The following is a 25,000-nucleotide window of genomic DNA, read 5'->3' as shown; positions in this document are numbered from 1 at the left end:
TGTATTTCGGTTTCCGAGTGAAATCTGGCGACGGGCAGTTGAATGTGTTCCCAGATGCCTGCAAGGCCACGGCAGGATCCGACTTTGATTCAACTCCTGATCACCCCATCATTGAGAATGCGTAAGTTGAAAAATAAACAATACAGCACAACGACACATCTCCTCTTGGGAGTGTCCCACATTCAGGTTACCAGATCCCATCGTTTTTCTTAGCCTGCAAGGTTTTGCACGAGAAAACAAAGGGCTCTGGAAACACTGCAGGAAATTCAAATTTTGTTATTGGTTGGCTTGAACCGAAGTAAAGATAGGCGATGTGGCGCGATGGGGTCAGTTGGCGCGAAGCCGCAGTGTCTTTGCTTAAAATTACGATAGTATTTATGGTTTCTTTCTGTTCAACACATGAGGCCACGTAAGCTTCACAAAGAGACGCTTTTGAGCGCCGCCATCTTTAGTACTATTGACGATCCATATATGAACTCCGGAAGTCCCAGAATCTGGGACTGCAAATGCTATGTCTCCAGAGCCATTCGTTTTCTCGTGCGAAGGTCCCTCTGGCTAAGGGAAACGATGAGGTCTGGAAACGAGAATGACACTACTGTAAATGGAGGACAATTCAAACTGACTTGTTTCAGGAACCCATGATCCTACCGAACTAACTTGATCTCCACGAAAATATAAGTATTTTTTAGCATGCAGCCAATAGCCATGTTAAGAACAACGAGTGTGTTCAGTGAGACCATCTCCTTTTTTTATTTTTTGTTTTTTTAACTTTCGAAGTATAAATTACCTCTAGGTGTGAAGAAGAGGATTGCTTTAAGTAGATAGATGCTGTTCGCCTTTTTTCTTACCTTGTCTACATTATTTTAGCACACTTTTCTATATTCTAGTTTAATCTAGTCTATTGCCGGTTTTCACTGTCACACCATCATCAAAACCATTCAACAAATACAGTCAAGAATCAAAACAGATAAAAGAAGATGAATATTCAAAAAGTCTCGCAAAGGTTCAGGTCTGTGCGATGTTTCGTGCGGGAGATATCCGAAGAAATGTTTCACTCAAATTTATAAGGTTTTTATGGAGATGCCATGTTTGTGTCCCTCTGTGGGGCACAAATTCGGCGGCCGGAAGCTATCAAAAACATATGTCATCGAGTTTCACTTTAAAAAGCCATTAGTCATCTTCTGAAGGCTCCGAAACATCTATACGAGTACTTATTCTCAAACTAGGACTGTTCAGATTGCAAAATCTTAGCGGATAAGTTACTTTTTTCACCTACTTAACAGCATTCTCGGCCGCAATTCTAATATTGTGTCACGCAAAAGGTTAGAAATTCAACCTTGCTTTATCAAAAGACGAAAAATCCTATCAAACTGAAAATTTGTGAAAAGATAAGTCTTCAGCTGTTCTAATAACTTACTAAACTAAACTCTCAAAAGGATTGATAATTCCTTATTTTTTTAATTTTGATGACGTCACGTGAAAACCAAGAATTCTCAAGCGACCACTCAGATGCGACATTTTGGGTACTCGCCAACGGGAGGTTTCACTGCACTCTGTTTTATTACACATAACATGAGGATTTTATTCCATAAAGCTCATTTGTACAAATCTATACGCTTTATTTTCACATGTGGAAAAGGCTTATACAGCCAATCAGAATGGCGTACGGCTATTTCACATGTGGAAGTATAACCAATCAACGATAGCGTAAAGGCGTTTCCATGCCAGTCACTCGTGCATCTCGTGCAAATCGTACTTTGTTATTGAATTAAATTAAATTTGCATTTGTTTCTATTGTTAGTGAGTTTTTGTTTCTAATTTGCGTTCAGAAAACTATTTTAATGAAAATTCTCGTCTTATGTGTAATAAACAGTTCACGACATAGAAAGTGCTTTGTACAGAGTTTTATTCACTCGTGAATAAAACAACTCGTGAATAAAACCCCGTACGCCGCACTTTCTATGACGTAAACTATATCTCTGCAGCTTGTATGCAAGTCTTAAAAGATCAAACGCTGTGACACCTGGTACCATGTCTGTACATTCCAGTCTCTTGTGGGTCATTGTATTTCTCCATCTTCGTAGATAACTCTCGCGGTCCACAATTTATTTGAAGTCCGAGCTTTACGATGGAAAACGCTAGTCTCTCAAAGGCAAATTGAAAGAGCAACAATGGTATTAAGTCCCTACAGGGACTGGCACCTGAGTATCTCTGCTCGAAATTTGTCCATCGCGATTCTGGTTTTTGTTTGAGAGACTCTGTGAATGAGGTAAATGTTCCGCAACCGCGCACAAACTACTACAAAAGCAGCTTTAGCTATAGTGGCGAATTTTTGGTGGAACAGTTTGCCATTAGAGTTAAGGAAAGCAGAGTCCCTCTATCAATTCAAACGACTGATTAGAGGTTATCTAGGCCATTATTCTAAACATGGCATTCATGGAAAGCAGCTTTTATTTTATGATATTGAGTAAGATAGTTGTTAATGTAGTTTACATCGTTTTATCTTTCCTTGGTTTTAAATTTGCTGATGAATTGTACCGTGGTTAAATAAAGATTAATTAAATAAATAAATAAATAAAATAACTAACAACATCATCTTTTTCTTCCTTGCGCAGTTGCCCCCGTGACAGCACACTGGAATACGACTATGAACCGGAAGCTGAGCATTTCTTTAGCGTCGATGCTTTCCGTTTCAAGAGGGGTTACGATGATGTTTATATTCACTGCAAGTTGACAGTTTGCCGCGAGGAGGATTCTGAGTCGCGCTGCGCAAAGGGATGCCAGGAGAATCGACGAAGGAGGTCGGTTAGTTCAGACGATTTGACTGTTAGTCTGACCCTTGGGCCTTTGCGACTGTCGGACGAGACAAACGAAGCAGGTAAGATTGAGCGTAAAATCAAGTAATTCGAAACGAAACCGTCCTTTTCACTTCATGGTTTCATCATACATCATAGATTCTCTTTGGTTGTTTCTTTGGCCTCCCCCCTTTCTCCTTTGCTACTCTCTTAACCTTCATTTTCTCGCCTTAATCTTTACCCTTTTTCAGTTTCCTTCTTTCCTGCAATTCAGTTTTCTGTTGCTCTTACTTGTCTTTCTTGCGATCCTTCCTTAACTTTGCTTCCTTGAATGTGGTTTCCTCCATGCCTTTTCCAGTCCAGCCCTTGTCACTGCACCTCTCTCTTTCTCTCTCTCTCTCTCTTTTTTGTTTTCCTGATCCTTCTCTTCATAATCATCATCATCGTCATAATATCCTTCTCTTCCTTCCGGCTTTTCTTCCACTGGTCCCTTCTCCTCGTCCCCCCACCCCTCCCCCTCCGAACCTCATCGCCCCTGCTTCCTCTTTTTTCTTTCACCTTACATCTAGTCTCCTAATCCTTCTTACAGCATGAAATGTGACCTCTCTCCTTCTCGTTTTTCCAGTTGAAAAGAAGACTACCTTGAATGCAGACGAGTCCGCTAGCAGTGGTAGCTTGGCGATGATTGTCGGTGCGTTAGTGGGTGTCCTGGGTACCGTTGTCATCGGCCTCGTTATCGCTGTCGTCGTCATCACTCGCCGTCGCCGATATACCACCGAAGACAAGAGCAGCATGCTCGTTGTCGCCGAAGACATCTAGTTTGGTCAACGTTTGAGCTGATTTCATGTCACGAAAACAATGTTAATTTCTTTTTTTAGGCTATTCCACATCTACAAATAACTTTTTTCTTTTATATGCTTTGGCATATGTAGTATTTAGAGCTTTTGATCATACCTACATGGCTGAGACTTGATTTTTTCAGTTCTGCATAGCTCCGACTGCTGTGGACTAAGCGATGTCCTAAAATACTTTCTAAGTAGCTGTGTTGCTTTAAGAAAGAAATTTTATTGCTTTTCATACGTTCCCCTTCATTTTCCATCAACAAAGCACAAAAGTTTCATTTTTGAAAGAACGCAGCATCTGACGTAGCCCATGTTTCTAAATTTGTTAAATCGAGTAACATTCAAGGATTCACGTGTAGTTTGTCAATGCAGAGGAAGAAATGATTGCGCATGCGCAAAACATATTGCTTATTCTGAAAGCTGGCCTCAAAACAATGCGAACTGACTCATACCTGCTTGAGTGTAGCTTTCATTATAAGCAAAAGATTAGCGTGAAAATTAATTTCTCTATCTTTATTTTTTTAACCTACTTTTGAGGTGAATCGGTTTGAAAATAAGAAGGAAAAAAAATAACATCTTGGAGCCCACTTCTTTTTTAAAGCCGATGAGCAGCTTTATAGTGATGCAACCTAACAAACGCTCGATAGCTAATTTACGCAACAATTTGTTTCGTTTATAAGCAGCCAGTCCTCTATATTCCGCAAAAAAGGCTGATTATTAATTGCTAAGACATAATAAGCTGATTTGCAGTAGTTTGGGCAGATTTTAAAATTTTTTAAGGGCTCTTGCAAGTATTAAAATAAATGGTGTTGAATGAGAAATGTTTGTTTTCTCTGTGTCTTCAGTTTAAATGTTAAATTCTAGTCCATAAAATTCATTAACACCTTGCTACCCTTAGCTGCTACATGTTCACTTTGCTTTGATATACTGTAGTAATTTGATAAAAGAATTTGACGTAAACTGGGGAAAAGTGCTGTTTGTTTCTCATCATCAGTGTCGGAAGCTTTTGCGAAACAAAGCAGATAACAATAGAGCCGTTAGCTCTCAAATCATCCTCTACTTGAAACTTTTGAACACTTTTTTCAATTCTCCCAATCTTCCTTCCTTCCCTCCCTTAATTGATCTGAATTCGTTATTCATAACCATGCAGTGCTATGCGGTAGGAATGGTATTAAGAATGCAATTAATCCTTCGTTTAAATTGCTACATTAACTACATGCTGAGTTAACCCTCTTCGTCACCAACCCCAATGAAGTTATCGACTGAAAAAAAGACATTTTTTTTTATAAAGCATCGCTTTTCCTCACGCTCCTTGTATACATCAACGACAACTGAGAATGATACAAAGCCTCTGTCGTTTCTAGCAACGGGAGTAAACTGCCAAAAGGCAACAAAGACGTGAAAATGTCAAGAGAGTCTCGTTTAGAACTTCTTATGAATGAGTTGCCCAAATCGATTTCGAATAAAATTGTGTCGAAAAAAGCATTGATCTCTCTCCAAAATCGTTTTTTGGACGTGGAATGCCCCCTGGCGATCCCAGAACCCTTTGCGTGTAAACAGGGATCCAATTACTGGCAACTCATTCATCGTAGGCGCGCCGCAAATTTCCCTTTCGTAAACGGTCATTGCCATTTGAAACGGTCGATGCCATTTATAACGGTCGACTACACACTTCACTTCAAAGAAAATTAACAGAAACAAAGTAAGAAAAAATATTAACAAAAATTAAGACAAAAAGGGGAAAAAAACATTTATAAAAGAAAAACTGGTGGAAAAAAAGAGTCCGAAAATTTCAAGACACGAACTCGGGTTCTTAGCCCTCACCCTAAACAGAACCCTAACCCGAACCCTAACTCATATGACCAGCGAGACACAACTCCCAGTAACCGCAACCTTTTGAGTTCTTAGACCTAATGAGTTTAATTCAGAGCTAAAAAATGGCATCGACCGTTTCAAATGGCAACGACCGTTTACGAAAGGGAAATAAGCGTAGGCGCATCTTTGAGTGCATCTTAAATTTTGCCATTCTTTTTAAAGATTGGATCACCAAGGAAATCAAAATATGTAACTACACGAAAACCGCCATCAGCTTACGCTTCACTCAAATCGAATGGTCTTGCTAAAGAGATGAGGGCAAATTGCCAGTATTTTATGTAATCAAATACGCAATTACATCTGATAAATATCAAAAATTATTAACGACAAAGAAAAATCAGGTCTTTCGTCATAACCAGCGTTGCTGATTTCCCGCCTGATAAACGTTACTTGTAATGCATTCTAGCCTGCGTGGCAGGCGATAGAAAAGGCAACGGAAAAGCGCGTGCGCTTTCTCATTGCATTTACTCTGTGACCCATCTGGTGGGCGTGCTCAATGTTCATTTAAATGACAAGCGGTCTGTGTTGAAACCGGCGGTCTATTCACAAAGAATCTCTTCACAGAAAACGCATGTTTAACGACTCTCAGTCTTTTGACAATCGGTCGAACTGCAAACAGCCTCAGGCGATTATCGCTCTGTAAATACCGCTATAGCAGTGTCACCTAGAGCAGAGTTTTGGGCTTCTCACAAATGTCGTTCTCCGTTTAAAAGTTCCTAATCACAGCTAGAAAATGGCCTTGACGCAGTTTCTGAGGATTGCCTCCGTTTTTGCCCTGTGGAAGTTGTTTGTCACAGAAGCAGAGGCAACCATTCCAGGTATGTGATATAATATGATAAGCTAAATCTCGAGCTCCATTAAGTAAGCACGAATTCGAAAGCACTTCTCACTGCCACACTCGTTCACACAGCTCAGTGTGGAAACACGATTGTGATTAAGGCAAGAGTTCCGCATAACGCTCTTCTTGATGGACGGGTTTCTTCCACTGCTTGCTTTGATATTATACTGTTTATTTTTAACACAAAGCCGTTGATACTTATTTATTTCACATTCAATTATGATTTGAAAATGCTCTTAGCCACATGACGTCGACTGAGCTTCAGTTGGCTTTCATCTTTTGGCTACCTATTGAGTTAAGCTAATTCAGAACTGAGTTATTTAGCATTTCAAAACCATTTGCCGCTATAAAATATTCCATATTTCTCCCTTATCCCTCGGCGAGCAGGGGAAAGAATCTAATCTAATCTAATCGAAAGATATTTTGAAAGTAAACTTCAATGCTGCAAACACTTATGAAGAGCTTATTTTAAGTGGCGCAAATTCTGTCCGGAAGACTTTAAAATCGCTTATAAAACTTCTGCTCCCTTAGTGGGTTTGCTCACCGGTGAACACAGCTTTCGCATGGATGGTTTCAAAGACTTTCAGTGCCATTGTAAGAGCATATTTACATGAGATCTCACCATTGAGAAAATAGCATGGCATGCGCGCGTTGCACTTTCATTGATGAACTCAAATCTATTTACATACCTAGACACGATAAGTTTCTTATAAAAGTTGGAGGAAAGCTGTACATTGATTTGCTGCATTAATGAAACAATGTTAATAAGCTTAAAGGAAACATTAAGACAGTCGGTTCCGGGTCATTGAGGGTAGGTAACCTATGTCTCTTCATGGGCCAAAACCTCTTTTACTACATCCATTTAGAAATCACTGGTGATCCTTGCAATGTGATTGACTTTTAGAAGCGCGATTTATTCACTTATCACATAGTTACGGGGCAAAATTACTGAATGCTGATTGGCTAAGATGGAGGGCATTTTTTCTTAACCACGAGGGTACTTTTGGTAATCAAGAGGGTATGATGACTGACCGGTTAACAGTTGCTTATCCAGAGCAAGTGAAGTTACACGAGAATCTTCTTCCAGATTCTGACTCTGATTTAAGCTGCTTTTTGTCCACAAAAACACCGAATGAAAGCATGTTAAGTTGATCGTCACTTGTCGCGGCATTGAACGGGCATCGCACAATAAGTTTGCCCTTTACGTGATAAACATGCAATCGCAATGTGCCCTCGTGCAATAAAGAATTATTTTCACTGGTATTTTCAAAGTTTTCCTAATTGCTCTCGTCGCGAATTTTGTGAAAACTTTGAAATACGCGTGAAATTAATCCCCGGGCCCATGCGATTACATTCTTTACCCTAAATCGCACCATTCCCCAGCCAATGAGAAAGGAACTAAAACAAAACAACCAATCCGATTTCAAGGCTTGTTTAAGGTAACCAATCAAACGGCAGGAAAATGAAAGACAAAGAAAACCATTGTGTGTTGTTCCCAACTGTATCAATAAAATACTGGTACTGACTAAAATTTGGTATTCGAGCGATTAAATAATAGTACTTTTTATGTGATTTGTAAACGGATGTAATAAAGTGGTAATTGAACTTCGTGTCGTGCAATGTTGGTCTGAAATCATACGTACTCACTCGTTCGGCGTTTGACGATCACATCCTAGATCTTTAAAAAAGCCAAGAGGTAAATTATGAACATCGAACTGGCTGCGCTCGAAGTCGGCACGTGTTTAAACGTGTGCGTTTGGAGAAAAGCCTATATGTGAAGCACCACATCCGGTGTTGCGTTACTCAAAGGAAGCTTACCTTAGTCAACAGAGACCTGACTGCAATTTTGCTTTGTTTCAGTTTGTTCTCCTGACAATAACAACATCGATGTCTCTGCTGAAGGCCAGGGCGTGATCGCAACACCCAACTTTCCAAATGGCCACAAAAGTGCTTCTTGCGTTTGGAAAATCCAGGCGCCAAACAACTTCCGCCTCGCAATTACTATCGATGTCCTGAAACTGCAAAACTGGGAGGATCATATTGTGATACGTGATGGACCCGATGAGTTAACTCCGCAGATCGGCAAGTACGGTCCATGCGCTAGCGGCTCGGTGACCTTGTTCTCCAGTGATAGCTCTGTTTACCTGCAGGCCAGTTTTCCTGATTTTAGCTCAAACAACGAATTGAGGATCACGTACAGCCCTGTTAATCCTGGTAAGGAAGAATGAAAAGAAATAATTTAGTCGATTTTCCCTGTTTGGCTGGCCATGTTTCTTTTAAGAAAAAAACTGCTCGAAAGGGACTTTTCAGAAATCACAGAGAGGTGGGATGGGAGATTTTCAGTGAAGAGTTTTTTGAAATATAACCACCCTCCCCAAGGTGTTGGGTAAGGAGGCCTTGGTCCTTCCGTTGCGTTTGTAACACGCTCCATGCATTAGCAATAGGGAGGATTAGCAGCCTGGGACGGAAACCGGAAGTGGGCACTTCTTTATGCTAGAACAGCTAGAACAGTGCTCTCCCCCTTTTTGAAACTAAAGATTGTTTTTCACTAGCGAAGGAATCGGAGTCGGAGCCGTAATCAGAAGCGCAGAGCGATACGATCTAGTGAAAATCAAACTGTCGGAGTCGGAAGCAGAACACCGATTCCGCTTATGACTCGCTCGCTTGTGATCCAGTGAAAACTGCGTCGTCGGAGTCGGAAACAGAAGCGAAAGAATAAACCAATCACAATGCTTGATTCCAAGCATTGTGATTGGTTGGTTCTACTGCTTCTGCTTCGGACTCTGACGATCTCGTTTTCACTGGTTCATAAGCGACGGAGTCATAAGCGGAGTTGGAAGAAAATGGAAACGTTCCGATTCTTCCGACTCCGATTCCGTCGAGCTTATGACTCCGCTTACGACTCCGATCTTTGATTTTCACTACGTCATAAGCGCTCTTACGACTCTGACCACGACTCCGACGCTAGTGGTGAAAACCAGCCTTAATCGTCTCTAATACTGAAAAGATACTTAACAATATTAACGCGGTCGTGTCAAGGGACGTTAACGGGAAAACATCTCACTTCCGGTTACTTACCGTGGCTCAAAAACTGGCTCGCTCAAGCTCCCTAATACCTAAGACGCCGCAATGTTGTGTTGTTATAAAATGATACGCAACAGAGAATTAAAGCAGCTACTGTTATTACTTCACGGATTTTAGACAATTGGCAATCTGCTTTGAGTGTAAATTTAATAAACCACGCACATGAAATACTGTCGGGATGCGTTGTGACCTTTATATTTTCAATGGCTTACATTGTTTTTTGCACGTTTTTCCCTTGTCATAATGTACACTAACATTTAAACATCTTTTCATTTTACTCTCTATTATTTGTCCACGACACTCCCTTTTGAAGGGCTCGAAGAGTTGTGACCCTCTCTTGGGGGAGTAAATAACCTTGCATATCCTCGAAGAAGAAACCACCAGACTTACGTCAAATCCCTGGATCTCCCTTCGCCCTCAAGGGCCACGGGTCAATAGCCCATTCGGCTTCACCTCATGGGCTATTGACCCGTAGCCCGCAAACGCTACGGGTCTAATTGTTAAATATCCTCGAAGAAACCCCCAGAATTACGTCAAACCCCTGGATCTCTTTTTAGCTCCAATTGTCGTATGGGCTTTGCTTTCCAAAAACACCACGAACCCCATACCTACTTAATCGCGTCGCGTATCGTGATAAACAGAAAGACTACTAAATGGTTGTTCATTTCGTTTTGCAGATGATATTAGTTGTTCAAACGAAGAAGAAAATCCTCCAAGTAAGATTTGTGATCGATTCGGGATACGGGATACGGGATTTCCGGAAGGGAAATTAGAGATAAGAGGAGGGGTACACTTTGTTGTGTCTGTTTTACATCACTGCGACTTAAATTCAGAGCTTCCCTAGAAACGAATCGTGTGAGCCAATTAAGTTATTTCTAACAATTGAGTTCTTTGAATCATATTTCGCGGTGACATACGTCACACGTAGCATAACGGATTGATAAATATATCTCTTCAAAAGGTTTCCGTGTTAAGGACCCACATCCGTCCAAAAGTCAATGCGGTCACTTCATACTACTACTACTACTAATAATAATAATAATAATAATAATAATAATAATCATGATAAAAATCTTGAATGGGCGTTCTCTGATAATGATGATGATGACGATAAGAATGACGATGACAACGACGATGATGACTATAATGACGACGACGAATGACGACGACGATGTCGACGACGAAGACGACGATGTCGACGACGAAGAAGACGACGATGATGACGACGACGACGACGACGATGTCGACGACGACGATGACGATGACAATGACGACGACGTTGACGATGACGATGAATTTTGTTTAAGTGCGAGTTGTGGCAAGCCCTGAGGCACCAATTGGGGACACTATACATAAATAAATCAAAGCAATAATATCAAATTGTAGGTTGGTTTTTGAGGAGACGGGACAACCGTAGTATCCGGGGAAAAACATTCTCTCGAAGCAGAGCAGAGAACCAACGATCTCAACCCACATGTGAAGCCAAGTGTGGAAATCGAACCCAGGTCCCAATGGTGGGAAGCGAGTGCGCCATCCCCTACTTCCTAGTTTTTCGACGCAGGTGTCATAAGACGTGTTACCTGATTGGCTGTACGTTAAAGTACTAAGTAGTTTCGAGTGATACGATGTTTGCATTTGCATTTTCATTTTACAATCTCTTCATACACTTGCCACAATGCTTCGTTTTGGACAATTTCAGCCTGGACTTACAGCAAGAAAAAGGTCAATTGAACCTAGTATGATGACCTACAATCTTAGCCATTTCAAATGAAAAATGAAGACTACCCCTCCCCCAGATTTCAATGATCTAAAATTGGCGGGGTTTCAACTTGCGCGCGGATTTGTCATTGCGTTTTGGGCGAGGGGGGTACTAATTTTTCTCGGATGGCTTTCTTTCACTCCATTCCAATTAATCTATTTGTTAAACTCTGAAAAACAATTTTCCTGTATATCCCATGCGAAGTTTCACTTGTGTCCCAGGGTCGTCTTGGGCCTTTCTGTGGAATGTTTCAGGGGGTAGTAGAGAGAAAAATTGTTTTTTTTTTCCTGCAGGTCCCTGCAAGTCCAAAACTTCTTCCTGATTCATTTTCAGACTTTTGTAGTGCAGATACTAAAATCCAACAGAGTTCTGGAGTCATATCAAGTCCAAACTTCCCTAACAACTACGGAGCATCTCAGAGTTGTGTCTGGACAATAACTGCCTCAGAAGGGTACCGTGTGCAGCTCACAATCCATTGGTTCGGTGTAGAGGACCATCGATACTCCCCGAATCGACCGGGTAGCTGCTACGACGATTCCTTGATTATAAGTGAAGCTGTTGGAAGTGAGTCCAGACAAATTGATAAGCTCTGTGGATGCAAGGGCCTGATAACTAGTGTTTCCTCCCAGGAGAAGATGTGGCTCGAGTTCTCTTCGTATAAAAAAGCTAACTGGCCTGGCTTCTATGCAACATACCAAACTCTCTGTGAGTATGCAACACATTTTTAAATAACGCGCCTGTAGTAACAGATAGAGTTGGCTCTTAGACTTGAAGGGACACTTTCGAGGTGCGCTTGTATCTGATAAGATACATTACCAAAACCAACGCTACAAAAGCAACATTTCTTAATTCCAATTCGATCCGGGTGCAGGACTTCCCTGAAAAACCACCTTCCAGTGAGTGGAGCTTCGTCGATAAATATTCCGAATTTCTGGACAGAAGTAAGTGCCCTTATTCCTGTATTTCGACATTTGACGCATCTCGTGTAGAGCAAGCGATGTCTTTAACTTTTTCGCAATCTGATTGGTTTATTTCGCAAAATGAGCGTTTCTGATTGGCTATCACAGTTGCGTGACACGTTGACGCGAGCTGCGTTGTTTAGTCTTTTTATCGACAACGTTAAAGTAACCAGTCAGATGGCGAAATTACAAACAATTGTGGTCAACTAAAATATATTTTTATTTTCTCGATTATTTCAGCCCCTGAGGAATGTCCTGCTGGTGATACCAATTGCACAATTAAGACCATGCCTGCTGTCGGCTTTGACGCCCAAGGACAAGTTTGCACTGTGCTGAGTAAGTGCCGTACATCACAAAATGCTCATTTCACCAATCCCTGTTTCTTGTAAAGGAAAAACGAAAATAGTTTCGCTTTATTGTCTTTAAGCGAAGACAAGTATCAGCCTTCCCGCGAAGACTTCTTCACCATCGCCATCTTTGCCTCCGAGCAGAACGGAGTCTACAGCTATGACCAGAAGCCAAGTGCAAAAGACTTTGAGTAAGTTAGCGTCTAAGACTACCACAACTTCTCGGCTCTCTCCGAGTTCAGTCCCAATCCAGATCAAAAGTAGTATTATTCAAGAGCTCCTGAACAGTACACAGGTAACCAATTTCTCCATCAACAAGGAAAAACCAAATTCCATGGCACAGACGTCCTCAATGGAAACAAGAAGTCCGTTCGTCTCAAAAACAACTTCACTGATTTCAAGTTATGTTGGCTCTGCAGCGACTTCTTCACCAACGCCATCTTTGTCTCCGAGTAGAAAGGAGTCTTCAGCTATGACCAGCAGCCAAGTCCAAAACACTTCGAATGAGTTAGCGTCAAAGACTTCAACGACTTCTCGGCTCTCTCCGAGTTCAGTCCCAATCCAGATCAAAAGCAGTATTATTCAAGAGCTCCTGAACAGTACACAGGTAACCAATTCCTCCATCAACAAGGAAAAAGCAAATTCCATGGCACAGACGTCCTCAATGGAAACAAGAAGTCCGTTCGTCTCAAAAACAACTTCACTGATTTCAAGTTATGTTGGCTCTGCAGCGACACCGTACATCCTCCAAACATTGGAGGCAAGAACACATGATAGAAATGGCGGAAAAAAGGTTGCTTTTATTCATCGTGGTGAAGTATAATCATGATGATAAGGTATTCTCGTTTTGTCTCACGATGTGGTCACTTGTGATGTAGCGGAGCAAAATCCTGTTTAAAAAGGTGACTCGTAACCAGTCGACCTCATCGCCTGATGAAGACTAGCAGTATGCAATCGAAACGTCGCGATCTACATCACACGTGACCACATCGAGAGACAAAGGAGAATACTTTATTATTACATGATAGAAATTTGCTCAATTCAATCTTTTAATTTTTGGTAAACTGTAAAAGTGTAATAATCACTGCTCTCATATTTTTCCACCAGCGTCCGCAGGTCACAGCATTACGTTGGATACCGAGGCCAGTAAGTCATATATATATTTTTTAAATGATAAACGGTCAATTCGCCACTAAAAAGAAACATTCGCCATCACATTGTTCTCAAACCCCAACGACGCACTCGCTGAGTAATCATGTGAACGAAAAATACCGATGGTATTGTTGTTTAGCCAAACAAGTTTGGCGAATTGTTTAGTTGCGAAATCTATGGCGAGATGATTGAGTTCAAGGTGTTAACTCGCCTTTAAAATGCTGGAGTCATTGAAAAACTACGATTTTTTGGGTTTGTTTACGGGTTGAAATGGAAATTACATTATGCATCTTCCTTTACATTCTTTCCAATAAGAGGCTGCAATTCTTGCATTTACATATGTTTACTTGGGCCTTCTGCATGCCACTGCAGGCCTTCTTTCGTTTTTCGGCGCCTCGTTCTCAAATCGGGTTTACACAAAGCCAACAAGGAAGAATGAAAAAACGATTTCTACCGTTTTATAGGCCGCCAAATACAACAACCGCGATTCTCTCTTGGTAATCAAATCTCCTAAAGAACCCACCTTATTTGTTCCTCGTCGCATGTGATTCAAGTTATTTAGCTTTTTGCTGTGTTTCTTATTTATGGCCTCCAAGGTCTTTATAAAGCAAACTCTTGTTTTCAGTTGTATTCTTAACATCTAAGCTTTTTGAGAAATTTCAAGAAAGCGCTCCATTTCTGTGAAAAGGTTTTGTTTGTGAGATCAAAAAATCGGGCCAGGTTATTTTGATCTTCAGGCTGGCATGGTCTGCGACGGACCCAATAGGTGTCTGGTTAAGTTTCTTTATTTTCCGAATACCTGATGTGACCCGAGATTTTTAAACCACTCTCCAGGCGTAGCAATATAAAAGAGCTAAGACCTAACACCAGGCGTAGCAATGTAATCACAAGGCGTAACAAACCAGTGTCTGACACTTGCAGACTGCAAACTAACCCTAAATCACAGTTATTGAAAGCCAACCGTTTTAAAATGGGTGCTAAGACTGTTTATCAGCGCTATTTGGAATGGGTGCTTAGACTAAAATAATTTATAAAATAATTGCGATAGTACGCGCACTCTTATTGGTCAATAGCTGTGTTTGGATGAGAGTGTGGAAACACGGCTGTGACATCACACGAATTTTGATTGGTTATGTGTTGTCAGACGCGCGTTTTGATTGGCTGGTAGGAAATATGAGCGTGTATCAAGAAAATCTGTCGTCTGCAGTTCTCATACACCTACAGCTAATCAGTAGCTAACGTTTCTAACGACTCTAACAGTTAAAGGCTACGTTTCTAATTCTGATTGGCTGTTCATGGGGCCTGACATTTTGAAGCCGATCACCAGGCGTAGCAACGTAAAAACAGCTAATGGTTTAGTTTCTATTTAATGGACTTATGGCTCTGTGTCCGTGGGTTTTTGAAGTACAGTTTTAATAACACCAAATTTTCATACAAAAATAGTAATATCCCGAAATAACCTCAGTAATTGTAATTACATATTTTGGTTATTTTATCATTGGTGAGGTGTCCAATACGATATGTGATAAAATATCACTGGAAAATTTTCATTCCAAATTCAAATTATACCAACCAGTGACGCTCGAGGACTTCCTTCATATTTGAAAAAAATAAAAACGAAAACGTGAATAACTTGCTGCGAATTTATCGAGTAGGTAAGTTCTATTAATCTAAGTCGTTTTTTTCTCGCTTGTCATGGCAGCTAGGTTAATGTCCCCGGAAAAAAGCAAGGGTAGCCATTTTGGTGCACCAAGCCTCGGGGAATTTCGGCTTAAAAACATGGCCGCTGATTACGTCAGTGAACACTAGTTTCGAAGGACTGTGCCGTAAGAATTTCCTCCTCCGCGCGCGATCTCGTGTTTCACCAGCTGCATAGCCCGTAAAATATCGTAGAGAGTTCCCGCAGTATGTGGTGGCCTTTTCGGCGCTAATGATCACGCGTGCCATCGGCAAGTGTGCGTGTCCAAGTGTGCGCGCGTGAAAAGCTATCGCTTTCACCATCTTACACCAAAACGCATGCGTAGCATTGGACACGACCAATAAATATGGCGGCAAGTGGTGATTTAGTTGCGGAAGCAATGTTGGAAGACCAAATAACTTGTCTATACAAAGTACGGTGTCCTGAATAAAAAATCGAGAGCTACTTGACAAATCGTTCCAAGAAATGGCGGAGGAACTTGGAAAAACAGGTTGGTTGAACCGATGATAAAAATTTCAACCATTAAATTTGGACTAGTGCATGTGCTTCAAGTTATCGTCCATGTGACCTCGTGTTTTACAAGCAGCAATACCCCGAAAAATATTGTAGATATTTATATTTATACTTATCAAGTGTAATGTTTTTCTTCGTTTTAGACATCACTGTTGTCTGTAAACCAGACTACATTGAGGTTGTACTCATGCAGGCTAACTTTCCTGGAATTATTGTCAACGACTCGGTTCTCCATCTTGAAGACGTGGCCTGCGTTGCTGGATACAAGGATGCAGAAATGGTGAAATTTACGTTTGATCTGGACAGCTGTAAAACCATGATAAAGGTCGAGAGAGACATGGTTTATTATATGAACAGCGTGTATCTGACTGCTGACCCAGAAACAGACGGCAGTGAAATTACTCGCAAAAACGCACAAGTCATTCCGTTCAGCTGTGGATATGAAAAGAAAGCTACCTTGTCTAAAATATCCTACAGTCCGAAAAGTACACTTGTCATCACAGACGCAGGTAAATATATAATACGAGTTCGCAGATGTGATATCGGTCTTCTTGTCACTAGTCTGAGACAAGACTCTTTGAAAAACAGTCTTACCGTTATTTGCTGCCGAGATCCCACTCAGGACTAGCCTAAGAGACTGTGTGAAGTGCATGTCAGCTTGAACTGCCTGCTAGGACTTCAAACTCTCCGTAAATCTTTCAATTAAAAGGGAGCTCAACGTTCCATTTTTGAACAAAGTTTATGAGTTGAGCTTTGCGATAGCATCTTATCCCATTTTCGGTGGAGTGATGGAACGTAACCTTCAACTTCCCTAAAGATATGTGACCAGTTGTCTAAACGCAGAAAGGGAGAACATTTACAAGCTGATCTACACATGTCAGTAATCCGGTTGTCTTCCTTTTTTGTGTTCGTTTTCCAGAGGGCTTTGGCAACTTCACTTACGAAATGGACATGTACACCGACGAAACCAGATCTCAAGTGGTTACAGAATTTCCGCAGGCAGTTGGGTTGGGCTCGCCGATGCACTTCGGTTTCCGAGTGAAATCTGACGATGAGAAGTTGAATGTGTTCCCGGATGTCTGCAAGGCCACAGCGGCATCCGACTATGATTCAACTCCTGATCATCTCATCATTGAGAATGCGTAAGTTGAAAAATAAACAATACATTACAATGAAACATATTGTCCTTTTCGGAGTCCCACATTCAGGTTACCAGATCCCATCGTTTTTCTTAGCCGGAGGGGTCTTCGCACGAGAAGACAAAGGCTTCTGGAGACCCAGGAATTTTTTTTTTTTTTTTCATTGATTAGCTTGCGCCGGAAGTAAAGCTGGCCGACGTGGTGCGATGGGGTCAGCTAGCGGGAATCCGGTAGGTAAAATGATCAGTGTCTTTGTTTAAAACTACGCCAACTTATTGTTTCTTTCTGTTCGACACACGAGGCCACTTAAACATTCACATGGAGAAGCGTCTGAGCGCCGCCACGTTTAGTAAGTACTATTGACGATTCATACATGAACTCCGGAAGTTCCAGAATCTGGGACTGCAAATCTCCAGAGCCGCTTCATTTTCTCGTGCGAAGGTCCCGCCTACTAAGGAAAACGATGAGGGTCTGGGAACCAGAATGAGAGTCCCACTGAGTACAACTTAAACTAGTTCTCGAAGTCGTGCTCTGCGAATTCCAGTCTGCAGAAAACCACACCAATTCTTTTCCAAGATCTCAGCATTTTAAGCTGCTTTTCGGGCTTGAAAACCCCCCAAACTATTTACCCAACACTTGCGGATCGTTATAGCCTAGGACAAAATTGTTGAAACACTTTGCAATACCTTGCCCTCCCACAATGTTGTTTTGGGAAATGGGCTCAGAATCTCGTGTTCAACATCATTTTAGCACACCTCCATTCTAGTCTAGTCTAGTCTCAAGCGACCACTCCGTTCTCTGCGAAAAACCTTATATAACAATGACCACAACCATGTTTTTTGAGCCCACGAGACTGAGCATCCCCAGCAAACCACTGTTTTAACGAAAACCACTGGTCAGCAACCTAGTTCTGGTCATTGCTGTCTTCCGTTTTCTACAGCTTGTATGGAAGTCTTACACGATCAAACGCTGTGATACCTGGCACCATATCTGCGCATTCCAGACTCCTGTGGGGACATTGTATTTCTCCATCTTCGAACATAACGCACGCGTCCACTAACTAACAACACCTTTTTTTTCTTGCGCAGTTGCTCCCGAGACAGCACATTACAATACGACTATGAATCGCAAGCTGAGCATTTCTTCAGCGTCGATGCTCTCCGTTTCAAGAAGGGTTACAATGATGTTTATATTCACTGCAAGTTGACAGTTTGCCGCGAGGATGACTCTGAGTCGCGCTGCGCTAAGGGATGCCAGGAGAAACGACGAAGGAGGTCGGTTAGTTCAGACGATTTGACTGTTAGTCTGACCCTTGGGCCTTTGCGACTGTCGGACGAGAGAAACGAAGCAGGTAAGATTGAGCGTAAAATCAAGTAACTCAAAACGAAACCGTCCTTTTTCACTTTGCGCTCTCATCATACCTCTGTTAGATTCTCTTTGGTTGGTGGTTGACTTTGGCTAAAAGGATGACTCAAAAGTACCTTCTTGAGCCCACGGTGCACCAAACCCAAGAGACCATGTTGTTGTCACGTGCAGCAACTACTAACCTCCACCTCTTTGGTTGCCCTCCTTTTTCCTTTGCTACTCTCTTAACCTTCATTTTCTCGTCTTAATCTTTGCCCTTTTTTATTTTCATTCTTTCTTGCAACTACTTAGTTTTCTGTTCTTCTTACTCGTCTTTCTTGCGCTCCTTCCTTAACTTTGCTTCCTTGAATGTGGTTTCTTCCAGCCCTTAGCACTGCACCTTTCTCTTCCTTTTCCTGATCCTTCGCCGTCGTCTCGGCGGCATTATCATCATCATCATTAACATCATCATCATCATCGTCATCGTCATCATCATCGTCATCGTCGTCATACCACCATCATCATCAACGTCATCATTATCATTATCATCGCCATCGTCATGGTCATCGTCATCGTCATCATTATGATCATCGTCATCATCAACATCATCATCGTCCTTGTCGTCATCGTCATCAGCATCATCTTCGTCATCGTCATCAACATCATCGTCATCGTCATCGTCATCGTCATCGTCATCGTCATCATCATCATCATCAGCATGATTACCTTTATCTCCTTTTCCTTCCGGTCCTTTATCTTTTTCTTTTCCACCGACTGCTTCCTCCCTCCTCACCTCACCACCCCTGCTCCCTCTTCTCTTTTACCTTATACCTGGTCTCCTATGCAGCATGAAATATGAACTCTCTCTCCTTCTTGTTTTAGCGGTTGAAGAGAGGAGTAACTTGAATGTTGCAGACGAATCCAGTAGCAGTAACTTGGCGATGATTGTCGGGGCGTTAGTGGGTGTCCTTGGTATCGTAGCGATCGGCCTCATTGTCGCTGTCGTCGTCATCACTCGCCATCGCCGATATGCCACCTAACCTTGGACAAGAGCGGCACACTCGTTGTTGCCGAAGAAATGTAGTTTGGTTAACGTTTGAGCAGATTTCACGTCACGAAAGCAATGTTAATTTATTTTCTTAAGCTATACCACATCTACAAATAACTTTTCTTTTACATACTTTTCTGGCTACTGGCAAATGTAGTATTTAGAACTTTTCCCCTCGTCTCCCAAGCCCGCCTAAAACGGCCATACTTAGTATTTTACTCTGTCCATAGTTTATAGAGGGGAATGGTTATGAAACCCGACAAATTTCTTTGTTGTATATTTTTGTTCTCATTTTTGGCCTTGACCGTGCACAAAACACAACAGCTGTTTACTCCCTATGCTGAGGAACTAACCGATAGAAACGTGTTGGTTACGTACTTCATGCATAGTGTATGAGAGCGCAACACAAGAGATTGTGCACGGTCGTGGACTTTCCAACCTAAATCTTGGCATCTTTGTTTGCTCCTTTGATGTTTGCTGAGCTTCAAAACCAGTCCCCTCTATTAACTATGCTCTGTGTAACGCCAGACGATTTTACTCATCAATGGGGAGAGAGAGAGTCAATGGGTTAATAATCCATGTTAAAAAAAAAAACGTAAACCGGTTGGAGTTGATTTTTTTGTCAGTTCTGCGTAGCTCCGGCTACTGTGGACTAAGACTGTTTAGGAAGCTGTGTTGTTTTAAAAAAGAAATTTTACTGCCTTTCATACCTTCCCCTTCATTTTCCATCAGCAAAGCACAAAAGTTTTATTTTTTTGGAAAGAACACAGCATCTGACAAAGCCCATGTTTCTAAAATTGTTAAATCGAGTAGAATTCAAGGATTCACGTGTAGTTTGTCAGTGCAGAGGTAGAAATGGTTGCGCATGCGCAAAACTGGAGCGCGGTTTTTACAGATATAAAATTTGAATGAATGTCTGTCTGCGCTGACAACAATTAGTCTATTCGCTTAATCCCCTGTGATGTGTTCATTTTGAGAAAAACGTCCCATTTGGACTGTTTATAACTGACGAAACAGATTGCCTGTTCTGAAGACTGGCCTCAAAGCCAGGCGAACTGACATTTATACCAACAATCCTGAGCTCTGGTTTCATCACAAGCAAAACATTAGCGTGAAAATTAATTCCTCTTTCTTAAGAGTTCTTACTTAGTTATGAGGTATTTATCTGTGAATCGGTTTGAAAATAAGAAGGAAAAAAAATCTAGAGCCCACTTGTTTTTAAAAGCTGAGAAGCAGCTTTCCAATTAATGTTTTAACAATTTTACAGGACAATTTTTTCCGTTAATAAGCAGGCAGTACTCCATATTCAGACAGAAAAAGGCTGAATAATCAGTTACTAAGACTTTGCTGAGATTGAAACATTACGCTGGTCTACAGTAGCTTGGGCAGATTCTGTGTCTGTCACATATGGACATTTGCCCTCAGTTAAATTACACAGGTTTCTTCCCTTTGCTACTTTGATCTAGTCAGGGAATTTGACGTAAAGTTGGGAAAAGTGCTTTTTGTTTATCATCCTCAGAGTCGGAAGCTTTTGCGAAACGAAACAGAGGAGGAGAGGGACGGGCTCTGTCCCCTCCCTTCCCTCTTCTGTCATCCATACCAAACCTCCCCCCCCCCCCCCCCCCCACTTTCAAACGTGCTCCGCGGTCCCTGACAATAGGCACTTTAATATAAGAAGTTAGCTCTCAAAACATTCTTTACTTAAAACCTTCACTTCAAACTTTTGAACTCCTTTCAATTTGTCCAATGTTCCTTCCCTCCCTTTATTGATCTGAATTCGTTAGTCATTAGCATGCACTTTGTTGCAGTAGGAATTGCACTTGGAATGTAATTAATCCTTCGTTTAAATTGCTACATTTACTTCATGCCGAGTTCAAACTCAGCGTCACCAACCCCAATGAAGTTAGCGACTCAAAAAAAGACATTCTATTTATAAAGCATCGCTTTATCTCACGTTCCTTGAATATATCAACGAAAACTAAGAATAATACAAAGCCTCTGTCTTTTCTAGCAACGAGAGTAAACTGTCACAAGAAAACCGCAAAGCCATAAAAATGTCAAGAGCGTCTTGTATAGAATTTCTAATCGTAGGCCTTACGCTCCTTGTATTTTTGCATCACCTAAAACTGAGAACAATAGACAACCTCTGTCTTTTCTAGAAACGAGAGTAAACTGTCACGAGGAAACCACAAAGACATAAAAATGTCAAGAGCGTCTCGTATAGAATTTCTCATTGTTTGCGCCTCCATGAGACAGACAGTTAAGCCTTGTCCTTTAATTAAAAATAACGCTTGCTTTATATTTAAGATATCTAATTAAAAAAATTTACCACTATTTTTAGAGATTGGATAACCTACGTCAGCCTCTGGATTTTCCGGCTACGACCAGGGAAATCAAAATATGTGCGTACTCAAAAACCGTCATCGGCTTATGCTTTGTTTTTTCTTCCAAAGCACTTCCCTCAAATCTAATTTAGATCTTGGGTCTTGCCAAAGAGATGACAGAACATAGCCAGTCATCCTATTGGCGTACATGTCATTTAATTAAATGTCACAGGCAATGAAAATTGGTCTTTTGCCATTAGTTTAAAAATAACGTTGCCGATTTCGCGCCTGATAAATCCGAACGTTGCTTGTAATGCATTCATACTGTGACTGGAACTGAGGCGTGCTCAATGTTATTCAAATGACAAGCGGTCTGTGTTGAAACCTGCGGTTTATTCACAAAGAATGTCTTCACTGAAAACGCATGTTTAACGACCCTAAACCTTTCGACAATAGGTGGAACTGCAAACAGCTTTAGGCGACTATCGCTGTGTAAATACCGCTACAGCAGTGTTACCTACAGCAGAGCTTTGGTTTCTCACAAATGTCGTGCTCCGTTTAAAAGTTTCTAATTACAGCTAGAAAATGACCTTGACGCCGTTTCTGAGGTTAATCGCCGTTTTTGCCCTTTGGAAGTTGTTTGTCACAGAAGCAGAGACAACCATTCCAGGTATGTGATATAACCTGGAGTTCACTTAAGTAAGCACGAATTCGAAAGCACTTCTCCACACCACACTCGTAAATACGTAGTTTGCACGGCTCAGTGTGGAAACACGAATACGATTAAGGCAGCATTCCCTTTAACGCTACTGTTGATGGATTTCTTCTAACGCTTGCTTTAATATTTATACTGTTTATTTTTAACACTATACCGTTGCTATTTATTTAATTTCCTTTCAATTGTATTTGAAAATGCTCTTTATAGCCACATGACGTCGACTGGGTTTCAGTCGGCCGTGCTACGCATAAAGATCAGCCCGCTCAACTCAGAACTGATTTATTTAGCATTTCAAAACCAATTGCCACTATAAAATATTCCATGTTTCTCCTTTATCCCTCGGGGAGCAGGGGAAGAATCGTGATCTTGAACGATTCAATGCAGCAAACACTTACGAAGAGATTATCTTAAAAGTGGCGCAAATTCTGTCTGGAAGACGTAACAATCGCTTATAAAACGCCTTTTCCATTAGCGGTTTTGCTCATCGGTTTACACAGTTTTCGCTTGGATGATTTCAAAGACTTCCAGTGCCATTGATTGTAAGAGTATATTTACACGAGATCTACACATAATTGAGAAAATAGGCACGTGTACCTTACACTTCTAAGTGACATGTGCGCGTTGTGCTTTTATTTTTTAAAATAGGCACGTATACCTTACACTTTTAAGTGACACGTGCGGGTTGCGCTTTTATTTTACAAAATCCCATGATTTACATATATAGACACGATAGGCTTTTTATCAAAGATCGATGAAAGATGTAAATTGATTTGCTGCATGCTGCATTAACGAAACAATGTCAATAAGCTTGAAGTGAGCCGGTTTCACGTCATTGCGGGTAACCTATGTCTCTCCACGGACCAAAGCTTTCACGGAAAGCGAAAATCCGGTTCAGAAATTTAATATGCCATAAAACCGCTGTATTATTTTCCCTGTTGTCACTTCATAATAGAGACTCTAAAGATCTACGACGACGAAGTCGCTGAAAACCGTCACCTTAAAATACAACTTTGGACTATCGTAAGCCTTTCGCGATTATTCCACCTCGTTCTTGTCCTACGACGCGGGCGAAATATCCTAAAAATACGAGCGGTTTCCGAGTAAAAGTAAAGAAAGAAAGGTTTCATTTATAAGCTCACTTTGTCGTTAAAAGCTCAAACTTTGGTGATTTCGCGTCGTTGTTCTGCAGGGTACAGCTAACATATGTGCTAAAATCTGTAAAAATGCGTGCTACCCGTGCAGCACGAATCACTGGTGATCCTTACAATCTGATTGGCTCCCAGCAGTGCAATTTATTTGCCCGCAGTCCTTTGCCCTAAATCAAATCAATTAATCGCACCATTCCCCCAGCCAATGAGAAGGGGACACTAAAACAAAACAACCAATCAGATTTCAAGGCTTGTTTAAGGTAAGCGATCAAATTGCAGGAAAACGAAAGACAAAGAAAGCCATTGTGTGGCGAATGTTGCAACTTTTGTACCCAACTGGATCAATAAAATATTGGTACTGACTAAAATCCTGTATTTGAGCGATTAGATTTCTAAATGGATGTAACAAAGTGGTACTTAAACTTCGTGTCGTGCAATTTTGGTGTGAAATCCTAAGTGTGATTTAAACGCGCTCGTTCGATTTCACATCATAAGTATGATTTCAGACCAAATTTCAATTACCATTACTTAACTTGTGATATTCTTGTTTTTTGGGCGTTGACGAATTCTATTGATGTACCACAGGGATTGCCCTCATAAAGCAGTGGTTCAAGAAAGAAGAATGAAATATCAAGAACATATAAAAAGATATAAGAAGTCCTACAGTGACGAGCGAACTGTCTTCTTTCAAAATCATGTAGAATCTTAGGACGCTTTCCATTTGTCAGAACTGACCGGCCGGCATTTACAGATTTTCAGCACAAAATTATATCGATATTTCAGCCTCGGGTTTATTCTTAAAATATTCTTAAAATTTTGCGAATTTCAGTCTCGATATTCTTATAAAATATATTCTTATGAAAAAAAAAAAAAGATTGTAGCATTGGTAGGCAAAGCAACGGTGCATAGAAGTGAGTAAGGCACAAGGTATTTTTCCTTGCGGTAGTCGAGCCGTGAACTAAAGCTATAAGATTGAATACACTGAAGATGAAGTCATTCTTCCCTGCGATGTTCGGACGTTTGATTGAAGGAACTCTTAAATGCGGTTTCGCGATTATTTGACAGAATCGTGAAAATGGGAATATTTACTGGACCTCGTATTTAAGCGCCAGAGGGTTTGGCGGCGTTCTGCTCAAATGCAATGCATTCTGGTAAAAGCTGGTGAATGGCGCAGTGCATTCTGGCTAATTATGATGCATTCTGGGAAAAAGTAGTGGATTCGAGAATTCATCCTAACTTCTCACGAATCCACAACAATATGTTGCTGCTCGCTCGCGCAATAAAAGATGTATTTCCCCCATCCCATAACCCAATACGTTTCGGGGGCTCTTTACATAAAAACAATTCAAGTTGTTTTTTACCTAGACTTTCACTCAACAAAACCAACACTGTGATTGGTTGATTCTTAGTCACGTG

At 41.1% G+C, this 25,000-nt stretch overlaps 4 protein-coding genes across 6 annotated transcripts in view; 3 read left to right on the top strand and 1 right to left on the bottom strand.

Moving 5' to 3' along the window:
* LOC137982078 (ZP domain-containing protein-like) overlaps positions 1 to 4,458 on the top strand; it is a 17,343-nt gene extending 12,885 nt beyond the window's left edge. Inside the window, exons 6-8 of the mRNA XM_068829121.1 lie at positions 1 to 121; positions 2,616 to 2,878; positions 3,421 to 4,458. The exon at positions 1 to 121 is cut by the window's left edge and continues 102 nt beyond it. Coding sequence (XP_068685222.1) covers positions 1 to 121; positions 2,616 to 2,878; positions 3,421 to 3,614 — 578 coding nt within the window. The 3' untranslated portion in view covers positions 3,615 to 4,458. The remainder of the gene's footprint in view (positions 122 to 2,615; positions 2,879 to 3,420) is intronic.
* Positions 1 to 8,301, bottom strand: part of LOC137982077 (uncharacterized) — a 39,246-nt gene extending 30,945 nt beyond the window's left edge. For both annotated transcript variants that reach the window (XM_068829116.1, XM_068829119.1), the window contains exon 1: positions 8,169 to 8,301. The gene's annotated coding sequence lies outside the window, so the exon portion shown is untranslated. The remainder of the gene's footprint in view (positions 1 to 8,168) is intronic.
* Positions 5,901 to 19,526, top strand: LOC137982074 (deleted in malignant brain tumors 1 protein-like). 2 transcript variants are annotated; one of them, XM_068829110.1, is made up of 11 exons: positions 5,901 to 6,330; positions 8,211 to 8,564; positions 10,112 to 10,150; positions 11,527 to 11,898; positions 12,393 to 12,488; positions 12,580 to 13,311; positions 13,607 to 13,645; positions 16,007 to 16,372; positions 16,783 to 17,005; positions 18,091 to 18,353; positions 19,229 to 19,526. In XM_068829110.1, exons 1-11 carry the CDS (start codon positions 6,246 to 6,248, stop codon positions 19,384 to 19,386), a joined length of 2,727 nt encoding a protein of 908 aa, XP_068685211.1. In that variant the 5' UTR covers positions 5,901 to 6,245; the 3' UTR covers positions 19,387 to 19,526. The 2 variants fall into 2 exon arrangements, with proteins under 2 accessions (XP_068685211.1, XP_068685212.1); XM_068829111.1 differs by lacking the exon at positions 5,901 to 6,330 and having other exon boundaries at positions 8,426 to 8,564; positions 11,487 to 11,898.
* Positions 19,527 to 21,026: 1,500 nt separating this feature from the next.
* LOC137982072 (uncharacterized) overlaps positions 21,027 to 25,000 on the top strand; it is a 20,011-nt gene continuing 16,037 nt past the window's right edge. Inside the window, exon 1 of the mRNA XM_068829102.1 lies at positions 21,027 to 22,388. Within this exon, the coding sequence (XP_068685203.1) occupies positions 22,304 to 22,388 (85 nt within the window). The 5' untranslated portion in view covers positions 21,027 to 22,303. The remainder of the gene's footprint in view (positions 22,389 to 25,000) is intronic.

The sequence above is a fragment of the Montipora foliosa genome, chromosome 13, assembly GCF_036669935.1.
Source record: "Montipora foliosa isolate CH-2021 chromosome 13, ASM3666993v2, whole genome shotgun sequence".
NCBI classification, from domain to species: Eukaryota; Metazoa; Cnidaria; class Anthozoa; order Scleractinia; family Acroporidae; genus Montipora; species Montipora foliosa.
Note: the sequence above shows the minus strand (reverse complement) of the source record. Positions and strands in the feature narration are given on the sequence as shown.